Source organism: Tachypleus tridentatus, chromosome 12 (genome assembly GCF_004210375.1).
Source record: "Tachypleus tridentatus isolate NWPU-2018 chromosome 12, ASM421037v1, whole genome shotgun sequence".
NCBI classification, from domain to species: domain Eukaryota; kingdom Metazoa; phylum Arthropoda; class Merostomata; order Xiphosura; family Limulidae; genus Tachypleus; species Tachypleus tridentatus.
In genome coordinates this window covers 10440021-10452451 of record NC_134836.1, presented here as the reverse complement: position 1 = coordinate 10452451, position 12431 = coordinate 10440021, and the positions used below count along the sequence as shown (strand labels likewise).

The 12431-nt window shown below is 32.5% G+C and overlaps 2 protein-coding genes and 1 long non-coding RNA gene across 3 annotated transcripts in view; 2 read left to right on the top strand and 1 right to left on the bottom strand.

Moving 5' to 3' along the window:
* LOC143234309 (catechol O-methyltransferase domain-containing protein 1-like) overlaps positions 1 to 4478 on the top strand; it is a 21309-nt gene extending 16831 nt beyond the window's left edge. The window contains exons 6-7 of the mRNA XM_076471578.1: positions 433 to 566; positions 3923 to 4478. Of these exons, the coding sequence (XP_076327693.1) occupies positions 433 to 566; positions 3923 to 4075 (287 nt within the window). The 3' untranslated portion in view covers positions 4076 to 4478. The remainder of the gene's footprint in view (positions 1 to 432; positions 567 to 3922) is intronic.
* Positions 4157 to 12431, bottom strand: LOC143234311 (uncharacterized). The gene is made up of 2 exons (XR_013018601.1): positions 12073 to 12431; positions 4157 to 8166 (listed from the first exon to the last, which is right to left on the bottom strand). It is a non-coding gene; the product is annotated as an uncharacterized LOC143234311 (long non-coding RNA).
* The window catches only part of LOC143234936 (catechol O-methyltransferase domain-containing protein 1-like), a 29606-nt gene continuing 21738 nt past the window's right edge, over positions 4564 to 12431 (top strand). Inside the window, exon 1 of the mRNA XM_076472628.1 lies at positions 4564 to 4694. The gene's annotated coding sequence lies outside the window, so the exon portion shown is untranslated. The remainder of the gene's footprint in view (positions 4695 to 12431) is intronic.

Genomic DNA, 12431 nt, shown 5'->3' with positions numbered 1-12431 from the left:
GACAAAGCATTTTATTTATATACACTGTTGTCATTCTCAAAGGCACTTACTACTTATGTCACTGTTAGTCATTCCAATCAAGCAATAAGAGAAGTCATATCCTCAAGATATCACATTACAATCATTGAAAAGGTTTGCTGTCTAATTAATTAACGTGTTGTATTCTGTATTACAGAAATTCTTCCAAAGATGCCATGAGAGAATGACTCAAGCAATAAATAGCTTGATTGAAAGGAATTTAGCTACCTTCTTGACCAGTGTGCAAGTCTTAAATCTACAGATGTGTGTGTACACAAAAACTTTAAAAAGTTAATGTTACTAAATAAAAGAAATAGAAAATGGCTAATTTGTTTATTTACTGCAAATACCAAACAAAAATATCTTTATTAATAAAAACTGAAATATACAACTGATTATCTTATATTGTTGCAGATAAACTACTGTCCGAGGGAAAAGCTGGGTCATTTGACTTTGCTTTTATTGATGCTGACAAAGAGAGATATCCTGATTACTATGAAAAAGTCCTTCAGTTGCTGAGACCTGGTGGGATCATTACCATAGATAATGTAAGTTTTGTGGGAATTTACTATTCTATGATATATTAGATTCAAAACAAAGGTAATGGAGAATTCTCAGTGAAAACGCAAGCTGAAATTTTATTGTTTCCAAGAAGGATTACATCAAAAACTAAGTATTTATCAACGACTTCTGTTACTGTAATATGTACATGATAGGAGATATTAAGATAATCTTGCATCACCAGTGTAATTCACACGTTACAATGTTTTCAGAAACAAGTGTATGTTGTTTCAGGTACAGATATCTATTAAATACGTATTTATAATTTTGTCATACAAAATCACACACTACTTATTTCTTCTCTTTTAAAGGGCTATAAAATTATGTAAAATGGTTGTCTTCACAGACATATGTAAAGTTCTGTGAACACTAGACTTTCACTCATTCTCTGCTGCAAAATATAATATTCATTAACATTTTTGTACATGAAAATACTATTACAAACTATATCAGGTACTGTACGTTTATCAACAGTGGTACTGACAACTGCAGGCTGTACCAGGTACTCTACAGCTGTTTGTTATAACTAATATTTTTGTCTGTATTAATTTATTTTTATAAGTTGTGACAATAAAGGCAAGGTTACTAATGGCCTCCCTATTCAGCTGCTACGTCATCTACATTAGCTTCAATTAGCTCCTTAGAGACAACTGGTGAATTTCCCTGGGACTTTGTTTCACACAAGATTATTAAAGGTTATCGATTTAAAAAGGGGGAATATGGATCTTCAAAAAATTCATAAATACTGGATAAGTGACATTTCATATGCTAAGCTTCAGAGATTTCCTAGCAACACGTACGTGCCCGAAATCATTTTGTATATTCTTCTCGAGTCATATATAGTAAGACCTGTAGAAACGGTACCAACAAAAAGCACTAGTTCCTTAACTAAACTGGCATTTAAGTCTTCGCTGGTGTCACAAATGTACAATAATTAAAATAAGTATATGTTACAAACCATCAACAATAAACATTCTGTAAATTCAGTATTGTGGCTGTTGAATTACATCAGATACTGTAGTTTAAGCTTGAACAAGAAAATTGCACAACATGTGAGCAAGAAACTTTAATAAAAGAAGTTTTGTCTGAGTAATAGAAAAAGTGAATAATAATGTATTTAACTATCATGTGACAACAAATGCTGACATCTGAAGGAAGAAATAATGATAACTTTATATTTCATAATACTATCTTACTGGTCTATGACACAATAACAGACAAGATCACACTGGAGTGGGCTAAGGTGCAGCAAGAGGCTAGATCCTATTTGACTGGGCTAAGACAGAGTAAAAGACCATATCCCATCTAACTGCCATGAGATACTTTGAAAGGCAAGATCTAGTTGCACTGGGTTAAAAAACAATCAGGTTATTTGTAACATAGTGTTATTACATATTACCTGTGTTGAATTTGAAATTTTGGTTGTAAATTTAAAAATCCAGTTAGTGTAAATTATTTATCATCATAAGAAAAGACAAAAGAGATACTTTGCCCATTTTATAACTAATACATTAAGATACAGGACTAGCATAATAACAGGACTGTTGTCAGAACCATTATGAGAATCAAATTTTCTAGATGCCTTTTTGTACCTCTTTGACCATACAATGGAGTAATATTTGACAATGTTTAACTACATTTTTTCCAGTGGTAAAATATAAGTGACTTTGGAAATATATACTGAGTTGTAGAATAAATTATATATATACACTACTGGCCAAAATCTTAAGCCCAATGAACATTAAGAACAAATATGCATTTTGCATTGTTAGATTCGACCATTTATTTGAGTAGAGCTTCGAAAGATGAAAATAAGAAAAGGGAAAATAAAAATAAAATTTTTAGCATTTAATGGGGAAAATGTGAACACTATGAAATTAGCCTAATTACAAGTTGGTCAAAAGTTTAAGACCATACGAAAAAAAAGTCCTAAACAGGGTAGGAAATGCCCAACAAGAGGTCTCAGTAGTAAATTACATGGCCATCATCACAAATACCTGCAAACATTCACTTTGTGATGGTCGATATAAGCGTTTGCAGAAGGCTCGCTGGAATGTTATTCCAAGTGGTGAAGATGGCTTCATAAAAATCATGCACTGTTTAGAATTGACGTCCACTTCTATATACTACCCTTACCATCCACCCCCAAGCATTTTCAATGGGGGTCAGTTGGGCAAACATGCTGAATGGTCCAAAAGAATCACGTTATTCGCCATGAAATAGTCCTTTGTCCTGCGGGCATTGTGGATTGCAGCATTGTCCTGCTAAAAGATCCAGTTATTTCCACACAAGTGAGGGCCTTCAGTCAATAAGGATGCTCTCTCCAACATGCCAATGTAGCCAGCTGCTGTTTGATGCCCCTGTATAACCTGAAGCTCCATTGTTCCATAGAAGGAGAAAGCACCCCAGATCATGAAGGAACCTCCTCCAATGTGTCGTGTAGAAAATGTCTCCGGTGGGATATCCTTATCGTGCCAGTAACATTGGAAGCCACCTGAACCATCCAGGTTAAATTTTTTCTCATCAGAGAACAAATCCTTCTTCCACTTTTTTACATCCTATATTTGGTGCTTCTCAGCAAAGTTCAACCAAGCTGTTTCTTGGTGTGAAAGGAGGCGTGGCCTTTGAAAACGTTTACGGTTTTTAAAGCCTTTCTCTTGTAGATGCCGTCTTATTGTTCTTGAGCTGCATTCTGCATCCGTAAGGGACTTAATCTCTTTTGATGATTGGCTGTTGTCTTGCCGGACAACCTGTCAAATCCTCCTGCTCAATGCTGATCACTTTAAATTCTTGTTCTGTATCCTTCAGGGTCTTTTAAGAAATTTGCAACAGCAGTTTTACTATGCCCAATCTCACCAGCAATGGCACATTGAGAGAGACCTTGCTTTTGCAGCTCAACAATTCTGCCACATTCAAACTCCGTCAACTTTTTAGCCTTTGCCATTTTTTACCCAATGTAACACAAGAGATGTCAGTGGGAGATGTTGACAACGCTAATGCTTGAACATAGATGACTAAATTTCGTTACGTGTTTGCTGATTTATGCTTTTAGGACTTGCTTAAACTTTTGAGTTTTAGACTAATTTCATAGTGTTCTTTTTCCTATTAAATATGCTGACTTATTTTCATATTTTGGTATGATGCAAAATACATATTTTTTTCCTTTATATTCATTGGCCTTAAGGTTTTGGCCAGCTAGTGTGTGTGTGTGTATTTTTTTTTTCAATTTCCAGGAATTTTTTCCAGCTCTTTTGTAATATCTAATGACAAAATTATGAATGTCAATTTTTTTTAAGAATTTCATAAATGTAAAAAACTTTCTATACATTATAAATGGTTCCAGGTTCTTCAAAGAGGAAGAGTAGCAGATACTTCAGTAAATGATAATAGAACCCTTGCTGTTCGGGCTCTGAACGAAAAAATTGTGAATGATGATCGAGTTGATGTTTCAATGCTAAGAATTGGGGATGGATTAACGATTGTGCTGAAACGATAACATCTGAGGATAGGATAATACTTACACTGAAATGATATGAAAATGAATCAATAATGATGCTACGAATTTTGTAATGTTTGATGTATCGGTGGGTTTGTATTAAAAAAAAAAAAGTCTTATCCTATACATACATATATAATGAGTATTAATTCATATACTCACTGGTGTCGGCTACAAGTCCAATCACATTAATAATGCAAATTATGAGGGTAAATATAAGACAAATAATTATTTATAAATATATGAAATACATATAATTAGGCTACATATTCAGCTGTTTCTGTATTAGATGTCTTCCTTTGTGTGTGTGATGATAAAAGTTTTTAAAATTATTGAATTATTTCAGATTTGTATATGAAAATTTAATAAATGTTGTGTGCATCATTGTTGTGTTGAAATGTTACATGTGGGAACCATATCTTTATTTCAATTAAAATTGGTTTGTATCTTTTTAAATTTTGAAGACATTTCTGAAACATATATCCTTTGTGTTGTATTTTGTGGACAGGTGAATCACAAGCACTCTATAGAGCATGCTAGGGTAATTTGACCAGATGGATTACAATTAATATGCAGAAAATGTTAAGGTGAATTGGACAGAAGGATTACAAGTAATGTAGTGAGTATTCAGTTAATTTTAACATAGGTACAGGGGGTCCTTGTTATACACTGGAGTTAGGAAATGGAAAGTTACAACTTATAATGAGGAAATGTTCTCCACAATAATAATTGGAATTGTATGGAGAGCAGGAACATTGCTGTAAAAAAAAGTGAAACAATTTTTCCTTATATGAAACAACTGAGTATGGACCATAACTGAAAATATTGTGTTTTGTATCTAGCAACCAAAATATTCACTGTGCACATATAGTATCTGTACTATACAACATATAATGTATACATATTTACAAATGAGTTCAAGGACCTTTAGGTATCATTTGTACCAACTAAACACTTCATTGCAAACCATTTTTATGAACATACACAAGCAGCCCTGTACACTGTAAAACATTTTCCTTTTATAATACAAAACATTTGTGACATTTATAAGCAATGACTCAAACAGAAAACCATTTTTAGTGTAAAAGGTCAAAAAATATTAAACAGTATTTAAAAAAAGATTTTGCCATAACATTTAATTTTTGTCTTGGAGAATGTATGTGTTGTGCTTGATTGAGAAAGGTGTTTGGGGAGGATTAGGTAGAGGATGAGAATGGAGATACAGCTGTAAGGTCATCAACATCACTGATATCTGCCATCTTACTTGTATAGAAGATGTAGGCTTAGGATTTTTCTTCACTCGAGTGCCAGAAAGGCCTGCTTTGAATTTCTTAGGTGTTTTTTGAGTACAGTCCAAGACTTATTGCTTTCCTACTTGTATGTTATTGGTATAGATGTTCTTTGGTGCATTATTTAATTAAATAAAAATTATTTAGTGCTATACTACCATTAGTATAAAAAGAACATGGTTAAGTGTCATAGGCAATAAAAAATTTGATTTTTTTGTATGTGAAAGACGTATCTTAACTGAAAGATATACACACAATATTTAAAGTATTAGATATAAGAGCTCCTATATTGCAAGTTGTATGCAGTGGACCTTAGGATAATTTGGACATATGAATTACAAGAAGTATGCAGTGAATATCAAGTTTACATACTAATAAAAACTTCATATTCTTATAAGTGTTGTAAACAAAAATATTAACTATAACATTGTTTTTATTAGAATTAAAGAGACTGAAGAAACAGTTTGGTAATGCAAGTACTGCATTCTTAAGAATACTGCAAACAAAAACTAAGTACATTATTATAGTTAGTATATATAATTGATACTTAACTACTGGTACTTTGTGGAACTCCATAATTAAAGAACTGAGAAAAAACAAGATGGTTGTACTGCAAAGGTGGCTAGTATGGGTGTTAAGAACTTTAATTAAAATCAAGTACAGAACAACGTTTTGACCTTAGATCATCTTCAGGTTGACAATCCATACCAGTCATATTTGTAATATATTTTTCTTCAAGTGGGTTTCACAAATACATCAATCATCCACAACCATGATTTTTCACCAGTAAAAGGAACACCGGCTACAGACTGAAATTTTTGTTTTGTAAGTATCTCTCCATAAAAAATTTGAGTTTTTTTCAATATTGGTGGTTTTAAAATCAAAAGTGTATTTACAAACAGTTGAAACCTTTATAAACAATCAATTTAAATTGCAGTTTGAAAATGATGTTAAATTTAACTTATGAGTAGAACATAAATTGTTTAGAAAGAATATTTCTTTGTTATTCTAGGTAAGAAAGGGTCAATGAAACTTTTTTTTTTTATTAACTGTGAGAATATGTTGTTCAGAAATATCCTGATTAAGCTGTTACAGGATATCCATTATATAACAGAACTTCACAAAGAAAACCACTGCAAAATCTAAAATAAAATTGTAAGAACTAGTTACAGGCATGCCAATGACATTTATGGAAAAAAGAGGAAAAGGTATATAACCTGGCGCCACAGCGCGGCACAGCCACACCTGACTAGGGGGGTCAGGGGGCATGCCCCCTGGGAAATTTAAAAAAAATGGATGCTATTTGGTGTGATTTGGTGCAATCTGGGACATAATTTCTTTATGTTTTTTGACATTGCAATGTTGGAAAAGTACACAATATATATCATATAAAATAACAAAAGGAAATTAAAAGACTAAATCAAACTAATAAAAACTATAACTTTCATTTACAGTTTTAAGCAGATTGATTTATTCTTTTAATTTGCATTCATTTTTTAGAAGATATATCAAAATATATAAAATTAACAAATAAAATAAAAAGTAAATAAATGAAATTTAAAGATTGTTTATTTTCTAGTTATTCAGTTTAATTTTTTTTCTCAATCAAAATATATTAGTAATATGAGTTAATAAAGCCAAAATAACTCAGTAAATATTTCAAATACAAATCATTTCATTATTATCCTTTTTGTCATCAATAACATCATCATCATCTACTGGTATGCTGCCAATTAAATGTTTTACAGTCATTGCCAATAACTACTTCTCTGCTGCATATTTTCCATTTATTTTTTCAAATAACAATAAATTACTCTTTTGATTAATCATGACTACCTACAGTTCAAATTGTTCATCTATGCAATCTTGTCATTATACTACTGGTACCTTAATGTCAGTGAATTTTCCATTCTTTCACAAATTGACAATACAAACTAAAACAGCATATGAAGGAAAGCTATGACATTGCTTAAAAATTCAACTACTGATATGGTTCAATATTAAACTACTGATATCAGTGATATGCCTCAGAAATTAAATTTTGTACAGTCACTGACATCAACAACTACTGCTCTGCTGCATGTATTCCATTAAAATTTCAAATTACTTAAAATTACTCTACATGACTACCTACAGTAAAACTTGTTCATCTATACAATCTTGTCAGTAAATTACTGGTACCTCAATATCAGTATATTTTTCATTCTTTCACAATACAAACTGAAACAGCAAATCAAGGAAAGCTTTGACATTGCTTCAAAATAAAATTAATGATATGCTTTAAAATAAACCACTGGCACTGTATGCTGCAGATAATAATAAAATATTTTTCAGTCACTGATATCAACTTCTGCTTGCTGCATAAATTACAGTCAAATTTCAAATCACTTAATTTCCTTTAATCAATCTTGGCTACTTTCCTCTTTTTCGAGACAAGGGTTTCCAGTGCTCTCTTCTGAGCTTTTTTCTCTCCTTCTCTGAATGGGCAGCTCTCTGTGCCTCTGCGGCTTTCTGGACTTTTTCTTTAGCCAAGGTGGCTGGGCCAGATTTCACAGAACCATAGGCCTCAAGCCTTTCTGTCCTTTTCTTCTGATTCTCCCTCAGCTTTGAGGTATACTTTGAAGCTGCTGATCTAATGTCCTTACACATTCTCTTGTCTACAGGATCAAAATGAACATCTTTCCTTTTAAACATTTCAATCGCTGTTGTTTCTTTGGAGCGTAGAGAATATTTTATCGTCTGGTATGCACACGATACCAGACCACGAGACTGCCTCCAAGACGGCGGTCAGATTTTTTTTTTCTGCAATAAACATTGAAAAAATATGATTTCTCCTCAAAAACCACCCACCCGGCCCCCAAATCGCTCATATTTTCTCCTCGAATTTACACGAATCTCGTGGGTGATCGTTGGCCGTTTGAAAACCGCGGAAATCTGCGTTTCAGCGGAAAAATGACACGCATGTAGTTAGTAGATATATTCCTAAAACTATCAAATTTAATGAGTTTTTTTTTTTTTGATGGTTTGAAGTTAAAGAAACTACCTCAAACATTTCAAATATTACATCTAGTGAGGGTAAAAATATTCTCTTCTTCAATTTCACAGGTAAACTTTATAGACGAGTTTAAGTACATAAGGCAAGGCTGGGCTTCATATTTTTATAGAAAAATGATGAAAATAACAATGCAAAAAATTGGTTCTCTGGGCACTTATTGAACATGACTGTTCATAGTTTCTCAAAAAAGCATTGGCTAGGATTGGTTTCAGTTGGAGTCTCACAGTAACTTTACTAGTTTAGCCATATAGTCTACCCAAAAAGCAAAATGGTTGTTTTTTTTTTACAGAGTGGGTGAATAAGGATTGAAGTTACCCCATAATTTATGAAGAAGTTTTCAAAAGATTTTCAAAACAAATGTCACTAATTTCAACTAAAATTGTCTGTTTTTAAATAACTGAAAAATTGTAATTTTTTTCCTGCATTTGACCAACAAGGGAAATTACCGTTTGTTTGGAATTGAGCACAAAGCTTCACAATGGGCTATCTATGCTCTGCCCACCATGGGTATTGAAACCTGGTTTCTAGTGGTGTGAGTCTGCAGACATACTGCTGTGCTGATGCAGTCTCTATAAAAGGTGTCATGTTAGAATCTTTTATTACATCAAACCACTCAATTATTGAAAACTTAACAATACATTTCTGGAGAAAATGTTGAAAAGGCTCAGAAAACTTTTTGCAGTTGATAAATTACTAGTGTTATTAACAATCCCTGATCTAGGATTAAATAAACTTCACATGTGCTGTATCCATTACATGAAAAGATAAAATGACAAACTTAGAGGTACTACACTTGGTCACCATTCTCACTTTGTACCAGAATTAGCTGTAATAATTTGTTTGTTGAGAGGACATCTGGTGTCACAGATATAAAACTGGACATTGAAGTTTGATTTTACTGTTCTTTGTAATAACTAATTAAAGAAAGTCTGTCCATAAGCTACAAGGGCAGGACTCCTGAATCACAATATGTGGGTTGCAGGTTCGAATCTCATCACCAAACATGTCTGTTCTTTCAGCTTTGGGGCATTACAATATTATGGTTAATATCACTATTCATTGGTAAAGAGCAGTCTAAGAGTTGGCAGTATTCACTCTCCCTCCAATCTAATCTATTACTTCAAAATCAAGGACAGGTAATGGAGGTAATCCTCAAGTACCTTCAAGCAAAAGTTAAGAAACAAATATGAACTATCCACAAAACAAATCTTGCTTTATTTTTAAACATAATTCAGTCTGTTCATACAATGAATATATTTGAAAGTAACTTTTTTGATAAACTAATCTTATGATTAATAAGAATTTTATAAATATGATACTTATTAAAATATTTTCTTTTCTTTTTTTTTCTAAATTGGCCCTGTTCTAGGTGGTCAGTGATACAGTATGTATAATTTTACTGTAGTTCTTTCTGCAGGTTTAAACATTATTTTAGTTTTGTACTTTCTTTTTAGCCTATTTTTTGTTCTTTTCATGGCAGCAACCCAAGTAAAGAAGTCGAAATGTTGTAGCAAGACATGTTTATGTGTATCTAATAAAATAAAAGTCAGGGTTTTAGGGAGTGTTACAAAATGGGAATTTTAACCTCTCCTTGGGCAATATTTGAAACACAGCATTTGCAGAGATGAACAAAGAATTCTTAGAGCTCTGTGCTTGAAGAACACTAAGTCCCACTGCTTCATTAAGATCAGAAACTTAAGAGTAAATTGCTTGAAGAAATTAGGCTCCTATAACATTGTACTAATAATACAAGTCATATCACAGTATGCTACACTTGAGTAAAATTACTCAGTAACTGTTTGCTTTAGGGAAAACATAAATGATTAGAAATTCAAAGATTGTGTGTATATGAGTCTGGTAGGAACTGTCTGCATTTTAAAAACAACATTAAGTATGTAACTAAATAAAAAACAGATAGAAAAATATCATAAGAATGTATGCATTACATTTTCAATTTTCCAGGAACAACCAATTTAGTTGAGGCCCTAAACATTGGTCTAGTGGATTCATGTATTAACTGAACCCTGACCTTTCTTGTAGTGTAAGTTGTAACAAGTAGTTCTACAATACTGCTGTGAATGTATGAATTGAACTGTTATTTTTCTGTTTTTACTTCTGGAAGAGAGTTTTTCTATAAACTATTGGTGTTTCAAATCACGAAGGATAATTAAAATTTTTTTTTAGATTGGTGATATTTCTGTAACTGAATATTTCAAATATTGTATCATGTAGTGATTATGCAATATAGAATAAAAACGTTTCAACTTTCAGTTTTATAAATGTCACATTTTCCTTTACCAGTGTAAAGTATTCTACCACAACATAATACTCCTTGTTCTTATATACAGGAGCTACTGGTCAGAATAACCAATTTTCCTGAATACACTCTGCAGTTTAAGCTGTGGGCCATTATAGCTTTTAACAGTTAACTGACAAATGTTGAGAATTGTTTTTCTCTCTCTCTCTGTGGGCAGGTCTGCATGAAGTTGCTTTGAGTTTGAAAGCAACTTAAAGTTTATATTAAATTTATTTTCTTCATAAATCTTCCTTTGAAACTATATATGCAAAATGTTTGGTTATTATTATAGGGCCTGGCATGGCCGAGCGTGATAATGCATACGCTCGTAATCTGAGGGTTGCGGGTTCGCATCTGAGTTGCACTAAACATGCTCGCCCTCACAGCTGTGGGGGCGTTATAAAGTGACGGTCAATCCCACTTTTCGTTGATAAAAGAGTTGGCGGTGGGTGGTGACGACTAGCTGCCTTCCCTCTAGTCTTACACTACTAAATTAGGGACGGCTAGCACAGATAGCCCTGGAGTAGCTTTGTGCGAGTTTCAAAAACAAACAAAACTATTATTATAGAATATAGTATCACAACTAACCTATTACGCTATTTTGAAAATAATTTAAAATATCAAATTTATATTGTTAAGAATTTTAACTTTTTTTGAATCATATAATAATGCCAGCTAATTTACTTAATATATGCATTTAACATCTTTATGAACAGCTATTAGTTATAAAATTTCAAATGTACCATTAATATACAAAAAATTTCTACATAATCTAACTTGATTTCTGAATGTGAAACAGTGAAGTTTCATGCTTTACTTATCTTGTGAATGTAATAGCAGTGATGTTCACATTCTACTTATGAGCACTTTGGTAGACCCCAAGAATCGTTAGTAAGTTTAAATACCCAGTTTGAATACGTATATAATGGGAAGAACACAGTCTATTAAGTAACTTAGCACTAAATAACAACTATAGTGCTGCTTTATATTTTCTAAAACATTTTATACCTTTTGTTGTAATTTTTTAACAAGGTGGCATCTTGCAATGTTTTCTTTTCATATGCTAATTATTTAACTAGTGTTTTATTTCATGTATTTTTGCTTATACCCCTCTCTGAGGTGGGATGAATAAAGAGAAAAAAAAAAGCTGCCTGTCGGGGCCTGCGATAAGAAAGTGTGTATAGGCTTAATGTAAAGCTTTACATTTAAACAAAAAAAGTAACTCTGCGATCGTACAGAAAAAATGCTTATAAAACTTTCCTTATGTGAGTTAAACACGGTACGTCAGAACGTAGATCAGACGTATCCATGTAACTAGCATATCTATATCACGAACTCCAAGTCCGAGCGCTCTTACCGTGTTAAATGCGTAACACTCCTTAAGGGATGTGAATGTGCTGGAAACTGATGGTCAAATACCATTACTCGTTCAGACATGAGAGCTTCTCAAGTCGACAATGGCTACTTCCCTATATTTTGCCAGTTGAATTTTTAGGCTTAAGTTGTGCGTTGACACCCTTTTATATAACTTTGGAAGAAAACCGGGAAAGAAACTTACAAAACGGTACAATAAAAATGACCCTAAAGAACTTATTAAAAACAGTTTACTTGAAACTTAGAAATAAACTGTCACTGGTTATCCACAGGTATTTTTAAAGAGATTTTTTTTTAAAATTAAGATGCATAACAAAATAAGCCTAAACAACTTTATGACGA